Below are 27,456 nucleotides of genomic sequence, written 5' to 3' on the forward strand. Positions count from 1 at the left end.
TTGGTTGGTTGGTTGGTTGCTTGCTTGCTTGCTTGCTTGCTTAGATGGGCTTGGTTGGTTGGTTTTTGAGACAGGGTTTGTCTGTATAGCCCTGGCTGTCCTGGAACTCTGTAGATCTGGCTAGTCTCAATCTCTGAGATCTGCCTGCCTCTGCCTTCCACCTGGCTTTGATCCTGCTCTTTAAGGCTAGAGTATAAGAGGGATCTGGGGACAGTTGGGGCCCTTGATTGAGGGAAGAGAGCATCATGTTCCCTGGACCTGGAGTTACAGATGGCTGTGAGACTCCCTGGATTCTCTGGGAAAGCAGCCACTGCTCTTAACCCATGAGCCATCTCTCCTTCTCCAAAGGGAGCTGAGCAAGAACATTCATTGCTTTCTCTCTATATATACAATTTTTGAGGGGGGTTGTTTGTTTTGTTTTGTTTTTGTTTTTGAGATAGGTTTCACTATGTAGCCCTGGCTGTTCTGGAACTTACTATATAAACCAGGCCAGCCTCGAACTCAGGGATCCCCCTACCCCTACCTCTCAGTGCTGGGTGGGATTAAAGTCACCCACCACCATGGCCTGGCTTGGGTTTTGTTTTTGTTTTGTTTTGTTTTCAATAATAAAAAATGACAAAGCTAACAGAATGAAAAGGTCTCTGTAGGGTCTAGGTTTTGTCAGCTTCACTGTATCGTCATTTGAAATGATGTGTCACTACATAAGCAGAAAAAGAATGGAATTTTAAAATATAAGAATATTGTAATTTAGAAAATCTTAGGGGCTGGGGATTTAGCTCAGTGGTAGAGCGCTTACCTAGGAAGCGCAAGGCCCTGGGTTCGGTCCCCAGCTCCGAAAAAAAGAACCAAAAAAAAAAAAAAAAAAAAAAAAAGAAAATCTTAAATTCTTTAAGACTTTCCCCATTAGCTTTCTATGCCATTAATCTCCTAACTACTAGGAAGAAATAAATGAAAAAAGGAAAAACAAAACTACATTTTTATTATAAAGTAAGCCTCTTGAGGTCTGCCCCATGGGACATATTTGTATGGGAAATAGTTGGTTTAGTAAACCATGGGCTCCTTTTTGCTGCCTGTTTGTACTGGGAACATAATTAGTAGCTAGTGTCTAATTTGAGAATGCTAATTGCAAAAGAAAGATGTAATATTTTAAGAAGAAAATGGAATTCACATAAGCTTTTTTTCCAGGGGCATGTGTAGGATTCAGCCAGGAAGGTGAGGCAGATGAATACATTCTGTTATTTTTTTCTTTCCTAAGACCATTAATTTCAGGGACACTTTATAATTGTTTGTTTTCTAATGCAAAAAATTTAAAAAGCCAAACATGACTTTGCTGAATATTGTGCTTCTCTGGGCACTACCATTGAAAATGCAAAATAAGCCATTGAACTGTACATGGATGGGGCTGAATGAGCCCCACTCTCTTCCACTGTCCCGGGGCTCTGAGGAATCAGCCTCACTTACACTCCTCCTCAGGCACGGCAGGCAACACTGCTCTGAGCCTTGCTTTGACCAGGGCAGCAGGCTCTGTTTGCATTTGTGCCTGGTCCGTAAGACACATTTCTGTGTGCTGTCCAGTCAGTCAACGATGTTTCAGTCTGAATCCTGAGACTCATTAGCAAGAGAATCCATTTTTGGAAAATTCCAGAGAAATTACTACTTTAAGTTCCTGAAGTGACTGTATCTGCCCGGCCCCTTGCGTGAGTCATAGCCACCTCTGTAGCGTTACCTGGGCAGGGAAATTTAAAGGAAACTCTTCAATGGATTCTCCTGCATTTCACCAAGAGGGAAGGGCTGAGCAGCACAAGTGGAGATGCCAGAAGCCTGTGACTGTGAGAAATGCAATAACAAGATATTGTGCTATTACATACAATTTGATTTGTGGCATTTACAAGCTAAATAACCTGTAAATAAACTACCTTACTCTGCACTTGATCTTAGCCAAAAGACCGAGAAACAACCTGTATAATCAATCAATGCAGTCTAGGCTTGCTAAGCACAATCCATTATCACTCACAGAGAGTTTGGACAATGACTGGTTATCTCAGACCCAGATGTTTTTTCTAAATATTTGTGGTCAAGGTGGCAACTCTTGGACCTGTGCTGTTTATTTTTACAGGAGTACAAGAACTGACTCAGACACTTCAGGTAAGGAATAAATTCCAAGACACATTTTTTTTTGTGCTCTTCAGTAGACAAGAGTTACTCAGGGTTCTTATAACCATAGATGATGAGGAACAAAGGGTTCCAACTAGGCTTTCTGTTGCCGTCCCAAAGATCTAAACACTCCACCCTGGAGAGACTCTTCCGAGACCATCTTCAGACCCTTCCAAGTGTGCGGTCACAGTTGACTTCCCAGTTCCCGGAGTCTAATCTATTAGGCGTTAACTACTCCAAGATGAGCTCTACAGGTGGTTCAACCTACGGCAGCCCACGACCCCGACCTCCACATTTGTATGGGGTAATACATTAAAGTCACTCCGCTCCTCCGCTCTTCCCACTGTCATCTTTAGCCTAACACTCACTGGGGGGTGACTTAGTTCATGTTTGGGTACAGGGATTTCTTATTTATGTATTCTCGTGTCTTAAAGAATCCCCAAATTCTCACAACAAGCATGTAACTGGGGAGACGGTCATACGGGCTGATAAACTCTTGCCGGCTGCTCACTCACCTCAAGCCACTCTCTAACCTGTGAGCTGGAGTAAACTTCCACTACATGGCACCTATAAAAGAAAACTATGAAAAAGAACACAGACGAATATTTAACTTGGTTTAAGTAGAGAGGAAAAAATACAAAAAAAGAATATTTAAAGACATTTGTAGTCATATTTAAAAGACACCTCCACCAAAACAAAACAAAATAAAATAAAAATAAAAAACAAAAAGAAAGAAAGGAAAAGAAGATTATAGGGTAGACATAGCACTTTTTATGATGTGTCTTTTATGTGTATGAATGTTTTGTATGTTTGAGCACCATGTATGTACACGATACTGGGCAAAGTCAGAAGAGGGCATTAGATGCCCTGGAACTGGAGATAAAAGTTGTGAGCCATCATGTGAGTGCTGGGAACTGAAATAGCAAGTGTCTTAACCACACACCACCTCTCCAGCCCAATAGACTATTGAGTTTTACACAGACGGGATTTGTCCTTATATCTGCTCATTGGGTGTCAGTATCCAAAATACCTGCTGAGCTTCACCACATGTGGATCTACATTCTGACCAACAGTGTTGAACCTGAGACCACCATAGAGAAAGGACTTCTATAAAGAAAATGCAAGGTGGGGTCTGGAGAGATGACTCAGTAGTTGGGATGTGTGTTGCTCTTTTGGGGGATCCCAGTTGATTTCTAGCTTCAAGTTAGGCAGCTTGAAACTGCCTGTGACTCAGGCTATAGGATATCTGACCTCCATGCACAACCACACACATGATACATAACTCTCATAGACACACACACACACACACACACACACACACACACACACGGCACACACACACATGCAGACATGTATACACATGATTAAAAAGAAAATAGTTTTAAAAAGAAAATACAAGATCTCCTTTTTAGTTTGTAGAATTTTCACCCATCAACTCCTACCACAAACTATCTAAAGAGGTCAAAACACTAAATGTTTAGAGGTTCCAGAGTTACCCAGTACCATTAATGTTCTCCTTGTATGCCAAAGGCAAGGATCCAACCAATGGCAGCCTGACTGCTAATGATGGTCACTAACTTGTCAATAGACACAGAGATAGAACTATGATTCATTTAGTTAGCTGTGACTTGCCATCAGTCTGTGCATTAGCCAAAGAAAACCATTGAAGGAAAATGAGTGGTAAATTAGTGTCCGGTTTTAAAATGGCTTCTCTACTGACTAAATCTGTAAGAGAAGCTAGAAGATGCCAGACATGGAAAGAACAGGTAAGAAGCTTTTCTCACAGTCAAGGTAGAGGATGCCACACAGTCTTTAACAAGCAAGAAGCAGTCAGCAGTGTAACTTTCAGAGGAATGTATATGTAGTCAGAGTTAGTTAAGTATTTTACACAGTTGGTATATAGTAAAAATGATGGTGGGGTGACAACGATGATGACAAGGATGACAATGAAGATTTATTGACAAGGACTGGAGAAATAGATCAGGCACTAAAGTGCTGAAGCATGAGGATATAGATTCAATCCACAGCACCCACATAGAACATGGGTATAGTAATACACACTAGTACTCCTGGCACTACACAGAGACAGAGGATCCTTGGTAGCCACTGATCAGCCTCAGGCCATGAGAGTCCTTGTCCCAAGGAGACACCTAAGATTGTTCTCTGGCCTCCACATGTACAGGTGTGTGCACACGTGTGTGTGCATGCACACACACATTTATATACATGTGCACCCATCACACTTGTACACACACATGCAGAGTTATTGTAGGAACAAGACAAAGGACAACTTGGGAGACGGTGTGACTGGGATATATAAATCTGTGAAGCAATCTGGGAAAGGGAGCCAGAGGAGATAGGGAAATGTTGAAAAAGGCAAACACACACTCATGCTGAGTCAGAGGTCTCCGGCTTTAGTTCTAACCAACTTTCTCCATTTCTCCATTACATGAACATGTCCTTTCACTTCCTCAGTATATGGCTGGGCTGTTGGGCTGACACTGACAGTGACTGATTCTAAAAGCTGGTATTCCGTGCTGTTGCTGGCCCATTTCTGGAAGGCTAGCAGGAAGCTTGAAGTGGTGTCCTGGACATCAGGGACTAACCACAGATACAGCAAAGGGGTAACAGATGCGCACAAGGAGCTTGCTGAACCACAGCAAGACACAGGGTATGATGTGGCATGCAGGCTGCCACAAGGCATTAACCATTTTCCCTGTTTGTTCTCTTTTACATTTCTCTGTTTCTTCTTTCTTCTCCTGTGTCTTCCCGTTCCTCTTACTTAGGCTTATATAGTTTCGCAGTTTTCCCCCTCATTAGTATTTCTTTCCCCTTCTTCACCCTCCTCTGATCACGTTTTTCCCTCACACACTCTTACCATTCATTAATACTCTTTACCTTGAGAAGGCAAAGGCTACCCCATCCTAGACCCTCATTCTATTAAATTCAGTCTAAACAAAGATAAAAAATGCCTCTGTAATTCTAATTTCTAGGTGAAGCTAGAGTACTAATGCTGCCTAAATCGGGAGAAAAAAAAATCAATCCTCATGGTGAGCTCCCAGCCTCCTAGGCAATGGTAGTTAAGGACAAAACTGTGTGGCTCGCCTCCCACACAGCTCTGCAGCTGAATGTTCTGTGGAGAGCAGCACTTCAAATAAACCATTCCTATCAGCAAGGCCACCAAATGACATGGCAGGTCCCAAGCTATACCTGTCTCTCTAGACCCAAGTCACTTCTCTCCTTCCTTGATTTTTAACTTCTTACCTTTCAAGGTTTCACTCTTCTCTCAGTCTTTCTGATTTATTTGCAGTGAGCCCAGGGCGTAGGCTTTCCTGTGATGCCACATTATTCTTCCTACATGACAAAGAATGAGACCAGAGACAATGGTTCAAGAAATGAGAGGAAAATCATATATGAAATACTATTTCCTTCCCACTCTACCTGTTTCTTTTTTCTTCCTGTTCAAACTCACTCCCTGCTTGTGTAAACTAAATTAAAAAGAAAAAGGGAAGGAAGCCCCCAGAAGGGACCGGGTTTGTGGACCAGCAGTGAGTCCCACTGTAAAGACCATAGACGCCTGGTGAGGTGTCTAGAACATCGTTTGAATTTGAGACCCAGATTGCTTTCTCCTTGTGTGCCCCTTTCTGTCTTGCCTTTGGCCTTCCTTCTTTCCCACTTTTTCTCTTCCATTTGCCTTTACCCTTGCTCCTCTTTCCCTCTGGCTCTCCGCACACCAAAGCCCCTTTTAATTTCCCCAGCCCTGTACCTCATCTGTCTCCCCCTTTCTCAGGGGGAGTGCACACAAGCCTAATAAAACAGAAAAGGTCACACTGGAAAAACCTTTTGGATGGCCTAAAGGTGAGTTTTCAATATAGGTCTCTGTAGATTTAAATGAAAGATGAGACACTTTCAGAAAATTATAAGTCGACTCTTTAACAAAAACCTCATTTCTGTAGTAACAGAAGAGGTACAATTGCAGATAAAGAGGTAGAATAGAATGTGGAGGGTTTGTTGTCCTCTCTACGCTCTTATCATAGGCCAGACGGCAAGGCCGACAGGAAGCAGGACAGAGGGGGCTTTGGTGAGGCACTGGAAGAGAATTAAATACTACTGCTACTCCGTGGGAGTTCTCTCCCTTCACACTATATTGGTCCCAGGGATTGAACACAGGTTGTCAGGGTTGCCAGCAAGCACCTTACCTAGGCCATATTGCCTCTGCATAGATCTTTAGTTATAAAGAAAAGCTTCATTATAAATAGTTTCATTATTTTTATTTTAAGCATTACTTTTCAGTAGCACTTGGGGATGAACGCATGCCCTTACACACTGGTGCTGTACTAGTGATCTACATACCATGTTTTTTCTTTTATTTTAATATTCTTAGACTCTCTCTCTCTCTCTCTCTCTCTCTCTCTCTCTCTCTCTCTCTGTGTGTGTGTGTGTGTGTGTGTGTGTGTGAGTGTGAGTGCTTTGCCTGCTTGTATGAGCACTATGTACATACCTTTGAAAGTTGGATGAAGACATCAAATTCCCTGGAACTGGAATATAGTATGGTAGATGGCACCATGTACTGTATAGTATAGTTATGAACTGCTATGTGAGTGCCGGGAACTGAACCCAGGTCCTGTGCAAGAGCGGCAAGTGCTAAGCTATCTTTCCACTTCTAATTTTATTTTTCAATTGCTTATTTGTATTAACGTTTAGTCTTATACCTCAAAGTAAAACCTTTTAGGATATTTTGTATATAAGCATATATTTAGTATTTCAGCCCTTTGAAATAACCTGACCTTTGTGTTTTTTGTCAGATCAGTACAAACTACTATACTAAAAACAAAGCCCAACTCAGAAAAAGGCAATCTCTGCGGGAGGAGAACAGCAAAACCTCTGTGTGGCAGAAATAAAGGCTAATCACTCCATGAAAATCCATGCCAATCTAATTTCTAACATCCGATTTTAGATGTGTGGTTTTTTTTGTTTGTTTGTTTGTTTTTGGTTTTTTTTGTGGATATGTATTTTATAAAAAGCTAAAGGGCTATAGAAATTAAAAGGATTTCAATTTACAAACTCAGTTTATAAGGCATCTTTGATCTGGGCCTGCTAGGACAGAGTGCTCTTCTCTGTGGCTTTCCTGTTATGCCAGCCCCACTCTGTTTCCCACGTTGTTTGTTTTGGGGTCACTGGTGGTGAGGACTGAATTCTTTGGATATTTCTGTCTTAGTTGAATACTTGGTGCTGAAGGAGTATTTATAGAATCCATAATTCGGCAACACACGATACTAAGTGACAATGTACTAAGTGTCATTTGCAAATAGGCTTTTAAGAAATTCATTTAAAGGAAACTTTAGGTCTGGGCACGTGGGTCACTGGAGAGGTCCTTGCCTGTCCTGCAAGACCCTGACATTAAAACCCAGCAACCCCAAAACCAAAAAGGAAAGCCAGGAAACTACAGGCAATCCTTGCCTGAAGAGTTGTTTGTGTTTTTTAAAATTATCACTTAAGGACTAGAGAGATGGCTCCCTAGTTCAGAGCACTTGCTGTTCATGCAGAGGACCCGAATCCAGTTCCCAGTACCACACAGCAACCAACAACTATCTGTAACTTCAGTACCAAAGGATCTAACACCCTCTTCTGGCTTCCTTGAGCAAACCAGGCATGTAGGCAGTACACATACATACATACATACATGCAGACAAAACACCCCTACACATCAAAAATAGTTACTCCTTAATTGTTTTAAAACCAGTTTGTCATTCTACAGCATGCTTTTCATATACTGTATCAGTTAATCTGCACAGCGATCTATAGAGTACTGTTATCTCCCTTCATTACAGATGGTGAACTGAAGCTTGGAAGATATTTGCTACGGGATTGAACACGAGAAGCCTTATAGCCAAGCACAAACTCACAAACTCATGCATATTTCTGTTTAGTAGTGCTCTAGAGAACAATCCTTTACCCATTCTCTTGGCCCACTGCCCAGGGGATTTGTCTTCCTTCACCTGATGCTCTAAAGATGGAAAGAATTTCTTTCCCACCTCCACATCAAGAAAAAGATCTCCAGACGTCAACAAGAGACTACTACCGGTGATGTATTAAATTCGGAAGTACAAATAAACATTTTGCAATTTGGAAATGACTTCTCCTTTACAAACAATGTCTTTGATATAGATTATCTGTGACAAACTAGGAAAGACACTCTTAACTATGACTGGTTATTTCTAATAAGAGTCCTTTAAAAGGCTGTTGTACAGGACCTTAAAAATAGGTCAGAAAATTCTTATAGACCTAAGACATTCTTATCAGATGATCAAAGAAAAATGAAAGGCATTTTCACAAGATATAAGTTCAAAACAAGGCTCACACACAAGTGATCATAATGGTTTGTTTGCAGTAGAAAAAAAACTTGGACACAACCCAATTACCCATCAACAGATGAGTAGTTAAACAAATTGTGGTGTGTTCATACAGCAATAGCACTTAGCAACTAAAAGAAACAAACTGCTAATAAATGCTTCAACATTGCAAGCATAGAAACATGTTGAAAGAAGCCAAACAGTCAAAGGGTGCCTGAAGTGATTTAGAAGATTTGGAGACAACTCATAGGATAGATAGGCAGTGGCTATCTGAGGCACAGCTGGTTAGGAGGGCAATGACTGCAAAGTGGTACAAGGGAACATTTTTCCCCTTTATTCACTTTACACCCTGACTACAGCTCCCCTCCCTCCTCCCAGTCCCATCCTACCACCCCCCCTTGTCCCATTCCTCCCCAGGCACCAACCCTCCCTGGCACATCAAGTTGTATCAGGACTAAGTGCATCCTCTTCCACAGAGGCCAGACAAGGAAGCTAGGAGAAAGAAATATAAAGAGGGAACAGAGTCAGAGACCGTCCTTGCTCCAATTGTTGGGGATCATAGAAAGACCAAGATGCACATCTGCTAGGTCCAGACCCTGTATGCTCTTTGGTTGGTAGTTCAATCTCTGAGTCCCCCATGGGCCCAGGTTAGTTGGCTCTGTAGGTCTTCCTGTGGAGTTTATTACCTAAGGCTCTTGCAATTCTTCCCCCCATTCTTCCACAAGACTCCCTTGAGCTCACCCTGATGTTTGGCTGTGGGCCTCTGCATCTGTTTCCATCAGCTGCTGGACAATACCTCTCAGATGTCAGTTATGCTGAAGTCCCAGTGTTTGTATGACCTGAGTCTAGGAATGTATCAATACAATACAGAAAGTCTGTCTTTTAAAAAGTATATTTGGTGGGGCTGGAGAGACGGCTCAGTGGTTAAGAGCACTGACTGCTCTCCCAGAGGTCCTGAGTTCAATTCCCAGCAACCACATGGTGGCTCACAACCATCTGTAATGGAATCTGATGCTCTCTTCTGATGTGTCTGAAAACAGCTACAGTGTACTCTTATGCATAAAATAAATAAATCTTTTTAAAAAAGTATATTTGGGGGTACCCATATTCCTTTAAACAGTCAGAGATAAAGCTTAAAGCATTCTATTGATTGGGGGGGATGGGACAACTTCTGAAGGGAAAACTTAGGTCAAAGTAACCTTTTAAGCTATCTAGAGACTGAATCTGAAGACAAAGGCAACTGAATTTTGAAATTTGAGGTTTGAATGCTTATTTGGACTTATACCTTTTGACAAAGTGCTATATCAAAAATGCTCAGCTACAGATGTAAAGCAATCTTGTCCTTGGGAGTGTGCCATTTCCTATATTACAGTAAGGATTTTCTGCAAGAATCACAGTAGACGGTTGGGTGGGGTTTGGGATGGAAGCAGAAGATGTAACTCATTTACATGGCTACAGACAGAAGAGTAGAGTGTGACAATGCTCTGCTATTAGATTTTTTTTAAAAAAAAAACTAGTCTTTTTTTTTTAAGATTTATTCATTTATTATATATAAGTACACTGTAGCTGTCTTCAGATACACCAGAAGAGGGCATCAGATCCCATTACAGGTGGTTGTGAGCCACCAGTGGTTGCTGGGAATTGAACTCAGGACCTCTGGAAGAGTAGTTGGGTGCTCTTAACCGCTGAGCCACCTCTCCAGCCCATGCTATTAGATTTTATCTGCACAATTCCAGTGGTTACCTGCTCAGAGGGAGTAAAGTGTTCCAAGGTCACAGATATAATACTTTTCCTCAGGACTGGGGGACAACTTAGTGGTAAATTTTTTTCTAACAAGTACAAAATATAAAAACAAATCAAACCAGATGACTAGCAACCATAACCCCCAAATATGGTCACAAATGCCTGATAGTTCCTCAAGGGCAGAATCTACCCATTTCCCTTGACTATGGGTGAGATTTAGTGACTGGCTTTTGAGACTAAATCACAAAAAAGCCTGTGGTTTCTGCCTTGGTCTCTCTCTCTCTCTCTCTCTCTCTCTCTCTCTCTCTCTCTCTCTCTCTCTCTCTCTCTCCCCCCCCCCCTGGATCCTTTGTTGGGTTGAGAGAGCTATTGCCACTCAAAAAAAAAAAAAAAAAAAAAAAGGCAGATGACCCGAGAGGTGGTGACTGTAGTGTAATGAATAGTCATGAAGGTGAGCCTTCTTGAGCCACCCTTGAGTCTATGTCATGCCTCCAGGTGACTGTCTCAGCTGCCACCCTGGTTTATAACCTCAAGAGAAGCCATAAACCAGAGCCACCCAGTGAAATTGCTTCCGGATTCCTGACCCACACAAACTGAGAGAAGACATTCTGCTAACTGAAGTTTTAAAACCCTTGTAACTACTCCGTGTCTCCATTAAAGCAAATTCTTACCTTTTATCAAGATGTTCTGTGTAGTCACAAACATGTAATCTAAGAGGAGGAAAGCAATGCACTTCAGTGCTGCTGCCCTGTTGCTCTCAGCTCTCTAATGCTCTGACCTGAGATTAGAGGGCCAAGACACTGCTCCACTTTCCTGTGTTTGCTTAAAATGTTACCCAGGGGCCATGAGGCCTAAAAGTTTTCTCCAAGCACTTGTTTAGTTAAGCCCTAGCAGGAGCTACACATTGTTTACATCTGCTTAATTCAAACAGTTTAGAGGCACAAACATGCTCTGAAACACTCCTCTAAAAATTCCTTTGGAACAAGGAAACCATGTCTACTCCCAGGGGCGGCTCCAGAGAAAGCTCTACAGGGAACCACTTGGATGCTCCTGCTCTCCCTTTCCTGCCTGAGAGCCAAAACCTATTGACAATCTTCTAGAGTCTCTCACCTGGGAAGGTTAGGGCGTCTGTGACAAGTTTGTACAGTGTACTATATCAGCTACCACTGATAGATTTTAACGAGTTCTAGGTAAATTTGCTTATTACCTGATTTGTAATTTCCATCAAAAATTCACAATTTACCTGACTTCCCCTAATCTGTTTCATGACCACAGAATTGGCATGGCTTCTGAAACTTCACACTGTAAGCCTTTAGAACTGTTATATGTTAGGAACAAAATGTTTTAGCTTGCCAGAAACATGTAGACGTTCTGGAGCTATAGTAAAGCGCAAGTAATTAGTCACCTAGTCTTCAGAAGGGACTTTTTGCTTTCTAATTCTTGGCTGTACCAATTAAATAAGGTATAAATAAATTATAGTAGCTATAGTAACCCATGAAACTTAGCAACGAAGCAGGAAAGTACAAATAGTTTTCTTTATTCGACACTGTCCACCTTCTCCTGCCCCTGGGATGGAAGAAACAGGAGACAGAAGCAATCACCCCTATGCAGAATCTTCTTATGAAATGAGATCATCTTAACCAAACACGACAAAACTGGTTTGTCTCTGACTCATTATCTCTATTCTATGTACTCATGTCATGGTCATCCATAATCTATTCAGCAAATATGTGTTTAGTACTGTGTGTCAGATACTATAACAGACATGTATAAATCTAAAAAGGAAACACAGAAATCTAAAATTAATAAAAATAATAAAGAATAAATAATAAGGAAAAATAGAAATCTAAAAATAATAAGGAAAAACTTAAATCTTTATAGTGCCTACAAGTCTAGTTTGCAGTGACAAGATACTATACAGTACACCAGGTGTGAAAAACAGAGTAGTAGAGATACTAAAAAGGGATTACTAGGAGACTGTGGAAGACGTTGCTATTTATCTAGTGTGTAGCAGACCTCACTGGGAACATCTGAAATGTGACCCACATGGAGCCACCTGGAGACTACTTCAAGCAAAAGAAACATTGAATGCAAAGGCTTTGAAACAAGCTGTTGGAACAGGAGGGGCAACAGAAGCAGAAATGTGTTTGATGTGAAACGAGAAAGGGAAATGGTAGTAAGAGGTGAAGTCAGGACAATGACAATCATGTTGACCCACAGAGTATTGAAGTAGAGTGACACTGGACTTCATCTTTATTTAGTTTTCTATACTAAAGAGCTATACTAAGAAGGGAAACTACTGATGGGAAGGAGGTTACTGTAACAATCCGGGTAAAAAAGTGATGGCTTGGACTACACCAGGATTGGAAATACCAGGGTTGGAACCTGGATAGCTTTCAAAACTAGAAGTATGTATATGTTTATTTATGTGCTTGCTGCCCTTCCCTATATGTGGCAGTGTAAATGCTTAGGTCAGGGGACAACTTCGTGCTAACTGGTTCTCTCACTCTACCATATGGTTCCTAGAGATCAAATACAGGATGTCAAGCTTGGCAGTGAGCACCCTTATCCCCTAAGCCATCTTCCTAGCCTTGGTATCTTCTGAAGGCAGATATAACAGAGTCTCATGGTGGATTTTATGTACAGCGTGAAAGAGTACCTGAACAAATAGAAACCAGACAAAATGACAACTTTCACATTAAATTTTCAATGCTTGTTAGAATATCAACTGAAGGTGCTGAGCAGTCCATTGAATACATGCAGCTTAGGATAGACCTCCGGACTACCGATGAATTTGGAGTTTAGAAGTTTAGTGTGTTTAGATAGAATCTGAAGCCATGAGACCAAATGAAATCCTCAAGGGAGTAAATAATAAAGAACATAGCGATGGGGCCAGGGAGGTAGCTCGCCTATGCACTTGGCCTTGTTGTTTGATCCACAGCAACACACAGAACATAAGACAAACAATAGAGTCAAATAATGTAGTGTCTGGGCACTGCTCTAAACAACTTACACACATAAATTCACTTCATCGTCATAGCCAGTATAGAAGATACTAGAGTTTTTCGTTTTTATTTTATAAATGAGTAAGTAAAACCTGAGAGAAATAAATGTCTTTCTTCTGACGACATGGCAGGCACTACAGTTGTGATTCAAATCCAGACAGGAGTGAACCGTTGAATGTCAGAAGTCTAGGATGCCCCATAACTTACCATCTGAGGGGACAAAAAGTAACCAACAAAGAAGGTGCCAATGAGACAGGAAGTGAAGAACCATGTTTAAAGAGGGTAGAGAATCTTGGTCTTGACAGCAGAAGCAAGAAAAAGAAAGGGCATTGACACTGTTTGGAAAGTATGGCAATCAGATGCAATGCGTGGCACCATTGTGGCTGTAAGGCCTTTCACCTTCAGAAATCAACCTGCAAATGTGGTACCCAGCCATGCTCAGGTACGTTACTGAGTGCCAAGGTAAGACAAAATACTACCTGGGTTGGGCAAACGAAACACAGACTCAGACATGGGGCTTGTGAAGGAACGAAGAATAAAGCTATTTCAGCATCCAGTCCATTTGAAGATTTTAATTTTTTTATATTTGTTCAGAGACCCGGGAGGTGAGAGTCTCTCAGATCTCAACCGGGGTGACCTTAGCCAAAATGCTCAATGTTAGGGAGAGGGAACTTGAAGAGTCCACCTCCAGTAGATAGACAGGGCCTCAAGTAGAGGGACTTGGTTACTAACCCACAGTCAAAATTTCTGACTCAGAATTATTCCTGTCTTCAGGGACAAAACAAAAGGAACTTCAGGGACAAAAATGGAGAAGAGACTGAGGGAAAGGTGGTCCAATGACTCGTCCAACTTGGGGTCCATCTCATGGGGGTGCCCCAAGGCCTGACACATTACTGATGCTATCTATGATGTGCTTACAGATGGGAGCCTGGCACGGCTGTCTCCTGAGAGGCCCTACCAGCAGCTCACTGAGACAGAAGCAGACACTTCCACCCAACCATTGCACTGAAGTTGGGGACCCTGTAATTGAATTAAGGGAAGGACTGAAGAAGCTGAAGGAGAGAGTGACCCCATAGGAAGACCAGCATTGTCAACTAACTCAGACCCCAGGGAGCTTCCAAAGACTGAGCCACCAACCAGGAGCATACATGGGTTGATCTGAGGCCCCTGGCACAGATATAGCAGAGGTCTACCTGGTCTGGCCTCAATGGGAGAAGATGTGCTTAATCCTCTAGAGACTTGATGCCCCAGGGAAGAGGGAGGTTGTGGAGGATCATCCTGTGGGAGGCAAAGGGAAGGAAGAATGTGATGAGGAACTGTGGGAGGGGGGACAGGCAGGGGGAAGAAAACTGGAATATAAATAAATAAACAAACACATATTCATTTTATGTGTATTGATGTTTTGCCTGCATGAATGTCTTTGTGAGGGTGTTAGATCCCCTGGAACTGGAGTTACAGACAGTTGTGAGCTGCCATGTGGGTGCTGGGAATTAAACCCAGGTCCTCTGGAAGAACAGTCAATGCTCTTAAATGCCAAGCCATACCTCCAGCCCCTCATCCTGAAGATCTTAATGATCAATCATAAAATAAATAATTTTTTTAGTCTAGAAAAACAAACAAATGAACAAAAGATCCCAGAGGAGAAGACAGAAAATATTAAGCCCAGTTGAAGATCCAAGCACACCTTTGCCTAACATTAACAAAGTAGCTGAAATTAAAAGCACAGAGACAGCCTGGACAATCACTAAGGTTTGCTTTTGTTGTTGTTACCAAGGAGACTTAGGTTCCCTTGGTAGATTCTTAGCCTTACTAATAAAAGAATTTAGAAATTGACTCAAAGGGAACTCAAGGAGAGTTTTATTGGAGTTTAAGGGAAAAGCACTGGGTAGGTGAAAATCCTTGTAGCCACCAGGAGGAGCTGGAGAAAAAGTCCTTCCTTGCAAGGTAGGTGTGGAACAGAAACTGGTCATTGGGATTCAGGAAACAAAGGGCCTTCCCATGCAGGGAAGTGGGCTAGAGAGCTGAGAAAGGAGCCCCAAGCATGTGGTCACCCTGCCTTTTGTTGTCTTGCCCCCTTTCTGTTTGTATTTTACAACTTTGTTTCATATAAACATAGAGGTTGTCAGGCTAAGCAAGGGGCTCCAGTCTTGCCCAGAAAGCGGCTTTCTTCCACATACTAATCTTGATGTCGCTTCTTTTGTTCTCTCTTATCATACTGCTGCTGCTGGAGATGGGACCTAGAGTCTCACACAAACTAAGAAAGCTCTTAGCCAAACTAGCAGGACATTGTTTTCCCTCTGCCTTTCCTAAGCTCTAGTTAACTTCTGGGTTCAGATGATCTTCTTGCCTTGGCTTCTGGAATAGCTGTGACCATAGGCCATATACCATCGTGCCAGACACAAAAGCTGTTTGAAGCAGTTACATTACATTCCAATCAAAATGAGTTTGAGAATAGAAGGTTTAGGCTATATATATATATATAATCAGCCCTACAGAGACATTCACATACTAGCATGAGCTATGAATAAGATTTTTGTGCAAATGAAACAAATTTGATTGGGAAATTGATGAGGAAAAGACGTATGTAATTTTACAATCTCTTAAGAATAGACTTTTAAAATTCAGTCACAAGCATATCTTCATAAGAAAAATTTCTAAGTTCCAAATTTGCCTACTCTCTCTTTCGAGAATAAAATTTTTTCATGGAACACGCATGCTTTATTTAGCTAACTGTCCTTAGCTTGCTACAGGGCCACTAAGAAATGTATAAATGAAAGTGTTATGAATGACTGATATCCTAAATACTGAACATCTTATACTGGAGTTAATAAACCCAGACTTCGATTCCCTGTGTACATGTCAATCAAATTTAGACAAATGGCGTATGTCTACTGTGTTTTGAATATGAAGTGTCCTGTCCAAAGGGCCATGGTTAAAATTTCGCTCCCAGCTTTTTGGATCAATTAAGAAATGACCGAATCATGAAGGTGGTGGTAGGTTTTGAGCTAAGGGCTAATCTAAGGCCATACCTACCTGCAGTAGCCTCTCTCTCACACCCACCCACTCTACAGGAAGTGGCAAGCCCCCTATCTCTCCCTAACAGACTCCACAGGTGCCTTGATTCTAAGAGACAAGCGAATGTCCTAATTCAATTCCCACTTCCTTAAAGACGTTTGTTTAAAGGTTCAGGCTGCCAGACATCAGAGGATTAAGATATAGTGAGTATACTTTAACTAAATGTGCCCTCCCCCACTTCTTCTAATCCTCAGAGCCACTAATTCCCTCCCTGGAATGCAGGAGCCCTCTCCTCCCAGCCACCAGAGAATGAAGACAGTCTAACTGCAAGCAGTACTATGAAACCTCCCCTTTCGTTGGAGACCTATAAGAAAGGACTCCCATTGTGTTGCACGTTCCTGAACTCTCAATAGAGCTCCTGCCATGTCATCTGCCTATGGATGGCTTGGAGACTGACTTCTGTGAGGCCCTGCCATGTTATTGTCGTCTGTCAATAGCGTTAATAGCTCTTCTAATAAATCTCTTACCCAAAAGATCAATCTGCCTCAGTGTCCCTCTCAAATCCCAACCGTGAGAGGATGTCACCTTCATCAACAGATTGATTAATGAATCAAAAGAGCATCACAGTTGATTGGGCTATTAGTAGATAGGGCTTAGTTGAAGAAGTCGGCCACTGTGCATAACCTTCGAAGAGTATCCCTTGTTCTCAAACCCTTCTGCTCTTTCTCTTGCTCTGTCTCTTGTCATCTATGATGTGAGCTGCTTTGCTCCACTGTGTGTTCCCACACCCAGGAGTATGGGCCAAAGAGTAAGGGTGATACGTACCCATGGACTGAAAGCTTGAGCCTGAACAAGGTCTTTCCCTGTTTCTCACTTATAACACGGTGCTGAAAAGTGACTAATGCAGTCTATTTTTTATTTTAAATTTAATTAGAAATTTAATTTATGAAAATGGCATGTATTTGTGATGTATAGTATGCTCTCAAATATGTATATATTTGTAGAATGGCCAAACTGAGCTAATTAACTTTTTTTTAAATATGCTTATGTTTTATGGTGGGAACCTTAAAATTTACTGTTTTTCAAGTCTGCCATACATGATTAAGGATAGTCACTGTTTTGTACAATAGAGCTCTTGAACTCATTTCTCCAATCTATCAAATTTTGTAGCCTTTAATAAAACTCTCAACACCTATTTTCTCATTATTGTAAATATTCTCATTGAGGTTTATTCTCTGTCCTCACTCTTACCCCAATTAGCTAGTAAAGGTCCTCTTGCCATGAACTTTACCCTCGTTTGATTCTTTAATTTCATTTTCCATACTTTTTTACTGTTTGTATTTACCCTGTCCCTTTACTGTGAACTCCTCCAGGACAGAGTCTATCAGCTGTTTCAAGTTCTAAAGCAAAATGCTTGTTCCATAGGAGTGTTCAAAGACCGTTTTACTAAAGAGCAAATATTCATTAAGGACAATGGAATGAGAAAGGCCTACACTGAATGAGTCAATGCTAATCACAGGCAGTAGAACTTTCCATTCTGCATGACAGCAACTGTTTAATGGCTCTAGCTTAGAAACAAATTTGTTATTTTATAAGTCTGTCTCATTCACTATCTGCTTTTGAAATTATGTAATTTCAAAAATATATATGTATTGCCTATTATAAGTCATACAATTCAAAATGAGAAAGCAAAAGCCAGGCATAGTAGCACGTGGCTACAATTGTAGTAGTAGGAAGGCTAACAATTGCAGGTTTAAGGCCAGCCTTGGCTATATACTGAGAATCTAGTTTAGAAAAAACAAAACAAAACAAAAAAAACCCTCAGTTATGAAAACCTCTTTTACTAGACAAGAAGATAAAATGTCCATGGTTAAGGATTTCAAAGATAAATAGTAGCACCTAGAAATTTGAGATTTTAGGTTTAAACTTCCTACAAGTGGATAAAATACAATGTTAATATGTTCCCCCAAAATTAGCAAGGCATGCTACTAATTTAATACATCGGCAGGTGATATAAGCAGATATCAAAGAAGGAGGAAGGATGTGTCCGATGGTGGTTCTCTTTCTTACAGTTGATTTTACAGCTCTCTATTCATCTGGAATGTTTAGTTACATATCAGCCAGAGTGACTCAGCAGGTGGACTGCTTTCTGACAAGCACGAACAACTCTTCAAGCAGGAGGTTTTTAAATAAATTACTCATCACCTATTTTATTCCATTTTGGGGATGAATGTTATATTGTCTTAACTCCTATACTATCCATGTTAGGTTCTGCTTGCAGAAGCTACTAGTCAGAAAATCAGAACCAAAAGCCCTCCTAAATTACAAAGGAGAAAATTTAAGTTCAGGAAGGCTTGTTACACATCCATGTGATAGAACTCGCATCACTTTGCCTTCAGCTTGTATGCTCTCCACTCTTCCCATTTTTTGCATACACGTCCAGTAATTAGTGTGATATGGGCATTCTATTTACCAAAGAACAGATTTCATATTTGCCACAGAGTCTTCTCTTTTTAAAGATAAAACTATATTTAGGATATAAAATAATAATTTTTTGCTGTACTTTATAAGGAATCTACTGTATTTCCAGAGTAGCAGCTGGTCCATTGTTTCACACTAATAGTGACTGATCATTTTATCAGAGTAGAGCCTACAAGAGGGAAACCTAAGCAACTGGGGAAGCAAGACAAGGTACCTAGGACGGGTGTTCCTCTGGGAGGAAATGTTTTGAAAGCTGTGTGGATGGGGCTATTGGAATGGGGATAATGGAGAAGAAATGCTATCTAGGCAGCTGGAAAGATACGTGTTAAGAGTGTTTGATGGGGGCGGTGTTTTGTCTCTTTATTGCTGATTCCTCTTAGATTTCCCAGAACCTCCAGCCCAGCAGCATAACATCTGCCTTGGAGAACTACATCAACCGAATTGTTGATGTTATTATTTCTGATGTCAGAACGATTGTGGGAACCCTGAAAGGTTTTGACCAGACCATTAACTTGACTCTGGATGAAAGCCATGAGCTGGTTGGTGTTCAGCTCTTCTCAGGGCGTAGAACAAGTGGTATTGGGGTTGTACATTGTGAGAGGAGATAATGTAGCAGTCATTGGGGAAAGAGACGAAGAGACAGATTCTGCACTCAACTTGGGGAACATCTGAGCAGAACCTCTGAGCTCCGTAGCACACTGAGAACTTAAGTGTGTAGTGAGAGGTCTGTAAATCCTGTACAGAAACGCCTTATTCTGAGAATGATGTTTATATTTTTTTATGAGTGTGTAATTGTGGATTTTTTACTTCATGTTGGTACACTGTAATATGTAATTTAAATATTTCTACCTTTTTATTGGGAAACTGCCTAAATTAATGTGGTTGCTTGGTTTATTTTTCTATCAAATGAAACAAAAAAAAATCTAAGGGACATTTTGGAAAGTTACAAAGTACCACTCCTTTTGGTAATGTAATATTTATAGGAAATTGGCTGTAAAGAGAACTTAGGTTGCTATTGTAGCTTAGATATGCAACTAACAGTAATAAAAGACACATTTCTTTTTGGGGAAAAAAAAGTGTTTGACGCTCTCGAGGATCTGGGTCCAGTTCCTAGCACCCAAATGGTGAATCATAATTGTCTATAATCTGAATCTCAGGGAATCCAAAGATCTTTGCCTCACCAAACACCAGGCACCAGGCGAGCAGGTAGTACACATACATACATAAATGCAGGCAAACACTCCTATACACAAAATAAATAATTTTTTTAAAAAAAGAACACTGTGCATGGAGATCATTTCTACGAAAAGCTAGATTAGAGGTCTATTGCTGGAGGTGATTTTCCCTTCCACCCTTTGGCAATGTCTGTAAACATCTTTGTCAGTTTTGGAAAGAGAGATATGCCTGAAATTTAATGGACAAGAACTATTTGTCAAACGTGCTACCGTGCACAGAACAGTCCTCAGAACAAGAGTAAGCTAGCTAAAATGTCAACATTTCCAAAAGGGGGAGACGGGACTTGTTACATAATGTTTTATACATTTAAAAAGGTAGAAAGGAATGTCAACACTCACTAACCTTTTGTGTGTGGCTAACAGTTTCTAGGAATTCTGGAGACAGTTTACTTGCAGTTCACAGTTTCTCATTTCTTTGTGGAGAAGATGAATTAAGCAGACAGTTCAGTTACATATATTTAGAAGTTGTCCATCTGTGCTCTAAGTCCACTGACTGAGGAATGTTTGACAAAAGGTAAGAGGTCTTTAGTGGTATGTAAAAACGTTCTGTCCTTGGCTCTGTCTTACTAAATACTAAGAAATAACTTGAAGTACTTAAATGTTAATAAAATTTGAAGTTTATGATCCAGGAAGAGTAGGATCCAAAAAGATGTTGAGCACCTGCACTGATGGTGTGCTTACTTCAGAGTACATAGTGTTCCCTGGGGACACTAACAACCGACGAGATGAAAAGGGTAAGTAAAGGCCTGGGTGTATTGGGAATCATGCTTTAAAACCACGGCAGCAGAGAACAAATATATGACTAATTTCATATAGGAAGGCACTGAAGGACAGTTGTCTAGGACGTGTGCCCCTGGAGAAAGTTCAACAGGTTGGAGATATTTTAGTCCAGCAGAAGAGGTTTCTGCATAGAACATATTTCTTTCTGCTCCAAATCCAGTTCCTCGTGGACACACTTTCATAGCACTTTCAGGGTCCACCCTTCCCAGATGGTGGCATAGGTATGTCCTGACAGCATGGACTCACGTTGGGACTAGCCTATGTAACTCTCGTTCTCTCCAGAGAACTCTGTGACAACTGTGGCCCTTTACAACCTTCCTGGTTTTCAGAAACGAGCCGTCTGAGGAATCAGGGAATTGTGTAGTACTTTATACACACCTAGGTGTTGGCGTCACGGTTGTTTGGAGTATTAGCGTTTTTGACATGCCTGACAGAACAGGAATCTCTTCAAAGGGAGTCAGATTTTCCTCAGGAGATGACTGCTTCCCAGGCCCGTCAGCCTTAACGGCTTCCGAGTCAGTCTCGGAGAAGCAAGGCGACCACACAGAGGCGGAGAGGTGGGCAAAGGGGGCGAAGCGACTCAGCGGTCGGGACTAGCGCTTCGCAGTTTGAGGCGCGGGAGTGCGCGCGGCGGAGCGCGCGGGAAGGGGGGGGCACAGCGGACCAATCAGCGGGCTCTGTCCCCTCACGCGCTCAGGATTGGGCGATCCGTTCCAGCCTCTCTCCCGGCCGTGGGCGGGCCGCGCCGGGAACGGCCTGGGATAGGCGCGCCCGCTGCGCCCAGTCCCAGGGGCGCGTGCGCGGTCTCGCGTCAGCCGCGGGGGCTGGTCTCGCGCGGCCTCGAGGAGGAGTTTCTGGCGACGGCGGCGACGGAGGAGGCTGGCGGTGGGGAGGGGGCGGGGACTGAAGGCTCCGAGGTGGGGGCAATCGGGAGTTTCTGGATTCTTTATCCGGTGTTCGGAGGGCCGCCGGACGGAGGGTTGTGGCTTGGATCGCGCTGAGGAGCGAATAAGAGCGAGCGGATCGGCCGCCGCCGGGTCACGGAGGTAAGGGGCGGACCCGCAGCGGCGGGGCTGTGGTGATCTTATCAACAGGTTCCTGGGAGCGCGGCGGGGGAGGGGCGGCGGGTCTCGCACCCCCTCCCCGACGCGCCGCACGGAGAGGGTCCCCTGGGGAACCCCAGGCTGAGCCGGGCGCCGCGGTGCCAGCCCAACCTTTGTCCCTTGGAGGAACGCTCCTGGTGTGGTACGGGTTGGTTCTCTGGGCCGCGGACGCACCTTGGCGCGGTGGCGGGCCATCCCGCCGGACTTGCGGGGGCCTCGGCAGGGAGTCGTCTAGCTGCACCCAGGCCCGGAGTTCGCGGGTCCCGGGGACTCTCCCTCACCCCACCCCTGACTGGATCAGAGAACCAGCCTGGGAAACACTTTCCCATGGAAGACGGAATGCAGCCAGCGTTCCTGTGACTGAGTCAGCTCCTGGTGTTCTGCTACTCATTGCGTTCTTCAGATAAACAGTTCCTGCTTCCTTGTGACCGCTGCTAAAGTAAAGCCGGCGTCGTAGTGCTTTCTCAGAACTTAGACGGAGGTTGTCCGTTGAACTTTGAAGTCTGTAAATGCTTGCAAGGTACTTTCAATGGATGCCGCTTGGAACAAGTCTTTAGTGTAAATTACGTAACTTACTAAGGATAGCTCTCACCTTCTGTCCAGCTGATTGACACACAGTAATGTGTTGTGGAATTTAGATTCGGTCGAAAAGTTTTCCGTGACACTTTACTCTAAAATGAATGCAGCACCTAGAAGGGTTTTTAAGTTAGCGTGCTGTGACTAATTTAGATTTTCAAGAATTTTAAATTCTGAAAGCCAGTGTAGCAAGAATTCTAAAGTTTTGATTTAGCGGACAAGATGGAAGATATGTCAGGTTTTAATAAGGCACTGTCATGTTTTAATGATAGTATTCTAATTACCCCTTTTAATTAATTATCCAGAAATTAATAACTTGTTAAATTTTGCAACAGGAACAAATTAGGTGATGTGCTGGTGTCTTTGAAGTATAGGTATTGGTGGGAATGAAAATTAGCTACCTTTTCTTGAAGATGAGCTGTTTTTATAGTATTTCTGTGGGCACGATTTCTTAAAGATCATTCTAAACTGTTGTAGCAGGCTTACATTAAAATGTTAAAGAGCTTTATAGGTAAAACAGACAGATAAAAAGAGATTCATAATCTCTTAAAAATTGAGTAAATTTGCCATGAATGACCAAAAGTCATCACCATGAATTTGACAAATAATGGTGGACTCGTAGTGATAAATTTTTTTTAGAATGTTAAAATAGATGAGAGATTTAAGATAATTCTCCTTAAGGGTGATCCAAAGTGGTACTGTGGCTTAGCGATGCATATTGTCTTCTGAATTGTGATTTATCTTTATTTATATGTGCATAGGGGCAGGGTATTGACATGTAAGTGCATGTGCCAGTGGAAGCTCAAAGCATTGAATTTCCCTAGAACTAGCGGTACAGGCAGACTCTTGGGGACACACACCCCACCCCCACGCCCCATCCCAGCTATTGTGGGTGCTGGTAACATAACTTGGTTCCTCTACAAGAGCAGTTTAAAGTCTTTACTGCTGAGTCCTCCATCTAGCCTACTGTATTGTGATCTGATTAAAAATCTCAGACTCACTACCCATACGTAGTTCCCCACCCATGTAAGCCAAAAGCCAAATCTGCTTTCTGTCTTGTCCTGTCTACAGTCCTTCTGTTCTTTAAGATACTTTGTAAACCAGAATTCCGAGCCCACTGTTCAGTCTTCTCTTCTGTCGAGGTTTCTCCTGTAATGTATGCACCGCATGCATTAATAAACTCATAACTGAGAATAATCTCCTTGAAGTCCTTTGGATCATAACATGTTAATCACAGCTACTTTCATATTAACATTTATACTCAAATTAGACTCAAGTGAGCACTGTAGAAGACTACCAAGTTAACACACATGTTACTGTCACAACAATGAGACTTTGAAAAAACTTAAGATGACAGTATTTAGCATGTTCTTGTAACTTTTCCACAGGTAAAACTCATGCTTTCTTTTCCTATATGCTACAGTGAACAATATGTTGGAACTGTTTGGGGAAAAAATGGTCTGAGTTTTATATCAGTGTATTAATGTGTCCTAGTTCTCTAATGTTTTCCTGATCTCAGAGTCTTTATTATACACTTACTGAATTACAGGATCATTAAGTTGGAAGTAATCTTGTATATGTACAGAACATTTTCAGGCCTCAGGGACAAGTTATAGAAGTGGTGATGAGTTTGAAGTAAATGCTTCATACTTGTCTTGGTATTCTACTTTTAGTGGTGTTCTCACTGTATATGCCTGCCCACTTCTCCCTAGTATCTTGCTTTGTACGTAGCCCAAGCTGACCCAGTGTAACCTAGACTGACCCCAAACCCCTAATTCTCTTGCTTTAGACTTCTAAATACTGGCATTGCAGGCATGTGCCACCACACCCAGCTCCTTACTAATTGTTAAATATATCAGTAAGTTACTTTCTCCACGTCATATTAATAACTGCCAGGGTTGTATGCCCTGCCCCCCTCACTTCTGGTTTCTTTTTTTCCTTTTTTTTTCAATAACTACACAATTTATTCCTTTTCTGAAGTTTTTTCTTTTTCTTCTAACAGTGCTTAATGAATATCCTGTGTGTGTGTCTGAGAAACCTGTGTTTTCCCAAGATGTATATCACCTGCAAAGGGAGCTTCTGATAGCGTGTTGTGCATTTTTAATTTGATTGGTTACAGCCAAATTGTCCTTCAAGGGCAAATGATTTTCCCCCTGCATTTACTCTGTGAGTAGAAGTGCTTTCTTATTTTTCTTATCTTTGCCCATGGTTAGTGTAAGAAATTATGTATTTGTTTCCTTTTTTAAAAAAAGATTAAAATTTTATATATTGGCACAGTCAAGAAGCAGAGCAGTTACAAGTACTATCGTTTTGTAAAGTCAGTCTTCCCCCGAACCGTTACCCCTAGCAACTAAAGATTTCTATGCTATAATCTCTCTTTTTAAGATATTATTTAGTTTTAACCATAACAGTGTCATTTAGTTTTTCTTGCCATTCATTTGAAGTTTTTACAATTTATAAAATCCTCTGTGGAAGGCATACCTACCACACATGTGTGGAGCACAAAGACACACAGAACCTTTCCTCTTTGGGGAGGGAATAGTTTAAGATGTGGAGTGTTGTTCAAAGCCGGGTTATGTCTTGCTTGAGCTGGAGATTGTCCTTCCTCATCAGACTTGTGCACCACCTTGTACACCTGCCTTGTCAGCACCGACCTTGACTTGAGCCCTCCTCGAGTTCTTCGTTGTTTCATTGCCTCCCTTTAAACTGTTTTCTTGAAGTCTTTTTCTTCTCATACAGGCCATGTCTTGTAAGTCTATGTGAAGGTGTGGGGTACTCCAAGCATTTGCATACTGTCCTTCTGGAGGTGCCATGTTAATCTTTATCTTGCCAGTGTTAGTGAATGTGCAAGCACCGTCTCCTTTTCTTTCATCTAGCACGATGTATTTTAGACTCGTCCATCCCGAGCATAGCCACAGTTCCTTCCAGTTTGTTGCAAACATGGTACGCTCTTGTGTGAATGTACTAGCATTTATGTATCTGTTCACCAGCTGAAGGGCTTTTGTGTTTAGACTTGTGATTATTTATAAAGCTGCCACAGATCGATGTGAATGGGTTTTTCAGTGTGAGCATGTCTGTCCTTTTCTCCTGAGTGGGCACTTACAAGTGGGAATCCTGAGTCACATGAGCAAATGTGAACTTAACTGTGTTTAAAAATGAAACAAAACAGCAGCAAAATTAAAGAAAACCTGTCTTCAGTAGGCAAAGCAGTGACCCATGAAGATATTCTAATGATTAAAACTTGTAAATATATTTGGTTACATCTTAGTTTAATTAGGTTGTTAATCAACGTCTTCGAATATGGAGATTATTGAGGTGGGCCTAATTATCACAAATCTTTAACAGGAGAGAGAGGGAGGGTGGAATCTGGAAGAAAAAAAAAAGATGCAACAGTAGAAACAGATGGAGAAAAAACCCGCTGGTGTGTTTGAAGATAGAAGAGAGGAAGCTCCAAGTAGAGGAATGTGCTTGATTTCCAGAGGTAGAAAATGATAGGAAATGGATTCGCCTTTGGCACCTGTGGGGAGGGGGTGTCTGATAACACTTTAATTTTAGCCCAGGGGATCTGTCAGGCTTATGGAATTAAAAATTCTTAAGTATGTGTTGCTTGGAAAGCCATTGTGGTACTTTGGAGCACTCTGGAAACCTAGTACACCTAGTGATACTTGTGAAATTCTCTTCAAAGTAGCCGAACCACTTTCCATTCCCGCCAGCCATGCATGAGATTCCTGTAGTTTTACATCCTTGTCAGCACTTGGTGTAATCAGTCTTTTTCCTTTTAGCCATTCTAATGGGCATGTAATAGTATGTTGTTGTATTTTTAAAATTAGAGTTCTCTTCCAATTAATAGTGTTAAATATTATTTGATGTGCTTGTTTGCATGCACTCAAACTTTCATTACTTGTGAAATAATGAAATCTTTGCTGTTTTTAAATTTATTTATTTTTAGACAGTGTGTTGGTCTCTTTTCCAGTTATGTCTTCGAAGCTTAGATCTTCCTGCGTAGCTGGGACCCGTGCATGCATCAGCTTGCCAGACTCCTATTTTCTTATTGTTGAACTTAGAATCAAGCATGTGCTTTACTGCTGAGCTACACCCCCAGGCTGAGTTTTGATAGTTCTTTATAGTGCTGGTTTGTTTTTATCAGATAAGTAATTTGCCAAGATTTTTCTTCTAACCCCTTTATCCTTTTCATCTTCATATCTATCTTTTGAGGTGTTGACATTGTAAACTTTGATGAAGTTCAAATGAGCAATTGTTTATTTTATGGATCTGATCTGTGATATTGTATCTGAAGAAATCAACTTTACTCAGGCTCATTGAGATCCTTCTTTACTTTCTCCACAAGTTATATATTTTTATACTTCACACTTAGATTTGTGTTCCATCGCATTAATTTTAATATAAAATGAAAAATACAAGTAGTCTCATTATTTGTCTTGTTTTTCATGACACCTGAAAGGACTTCTTGAAATGCCCAATGTTCTTTGTCAAAACAACATAACATTGGCATATTCTATTGATCTATTTATCTGTCTTCTCACTAATAATACACTGACTTGATTATTGACTATTAAGCATGTCTTAGCAAACAGGAATGTGAATACTCCACGTATTCTCTTTTCAATTCACTGTGGTCATGTCAATTCCATTGCTTTTCCATATAATACCTAGATCAGGTTGTTGATTGCAGGTGAAACACCACATTGGTATTTTGATTGGGATTGGTTTGTCTGTAGATCAACCTGGACTCTTGGTGACTTCATCTTTTTAATTTTTTTATTTATGTTTATTTTTGCAATACTAACAATTGAAACTGGGGTCTTGAGCATCTGGATAGCTGCTTGACACTAAACTGTATCTGAGCCTGTGTCTAGTCATTTATAACACAGCATTTCTCATCAATTTTGGTCTTTGATTTTGTTCAAGAGAAATTAAATACAGATTCTGCATATTGTTAGATCTTTAAGTATTTCAGTCTTTTGTTCTATTATAAATGGCAAAATAGTAT

The 27,456-nt window shown here is 41.4% G+C and overlaps 2 protein-coding genes, 1 non-coding gene and 1 pseudogene across 64 annotated transcripts in view; 3 read left to right on the top strand and 1 right to left on the bottom strand.

Annotated features, from left to right (window-relative positions):
- Garin2 (golgi associated RAB2 interactor family member 2) overlaps positions 1 to 8,290 on the top strand; it is a 45,381-nt gene extending 37,091 nt beyond the window's left edge. For 11 of the 58 annotated variants that reach the window (XR_015622061.1, XR_015622074.1, XR_015622077.1 and 8 more), the window contains 3 exons: positions 2,117 to 2,145; positions 4,941 to 6,012; positions 6,960 to 7,076. Coding sequence is in view for 41 of the 58 variants with exons in the window: in NM_001017469.2 (NP_001017469.2) it covers positions 2,275 to 2,470 (196 nt within the window). In the remaining 17 variants the exon portion in view is untranslated. 58 annotated transcript variants of the gene reach the window in all.
- LOC148005335 (uncharacterized) lies at positions 961 to 21,389 on the bottom strand. Of its 2 annotated transcripts, XR_015623156.1 has the most exons (5): positions 21,145 to 21,389; positions 20,330 to 20,479; positions 5,419 to 5,508; positions 2,670 to 2,734; positions 961 to 1,827 (listed from the first exon to the last, which is right to left on the bottom strand). It is a non-coding gene; the product is annotated as an uncharacterized LOC148005335 (transcript). The 2 variants fall into 2 exon arrangements; XR_015623157.1 differs by lacking the exon at positions 20,330 to 20,479.
- On the top strand, positions 13,620 to 19,453 carry LOC108351336 (U6 snRNA-associated Sm-like protein LSm8 pseudogene; annotated as a pseudogene).
- A 225-nt stretch (positions 21,390 to 21,614) lies between the features above and the next one.
- The window catches only part of Pals1 (protein associated with LIN7 1, MAGUK p55 family member), a 98,664-nt gene continuing 92,822 nt past the window's right edge, over positions 21,615 to 27,456 (top strand). For 2 of the 4 annotated variants that reach the window (XM_087553269.1, XM_087553271.1), the window contains exon 1: positions 21,615 to 21,812. The gene's annotated coding sequence lies outside the window, so the exon portion shown is untranslated. Of the gene's footprint in view, positions 22,390 to 27,456 lie in introns of all 4 variants that reach the window. The other 2 variants (XM_087553270.1, XM_087553272.1) reach the window with 2 other exon arrangements.

The sequence above is a fragment of the Rattus norvegicus genome, chromosome 6 (genome assembly GCF_021556685.1).
Source record: "Rattus norvegicus strain SHRSP/BbbUtx chromosome 6, alternate assembly SHRSP_T2T, whole genome shotgun sequence".
In the NCBI taxonomy this organism is placed as follows: Eukaryota; Metazoa; Chordata; class Mammalia; order Rodentia; family Muridae; genus Rattus; species Rattus norvegicus.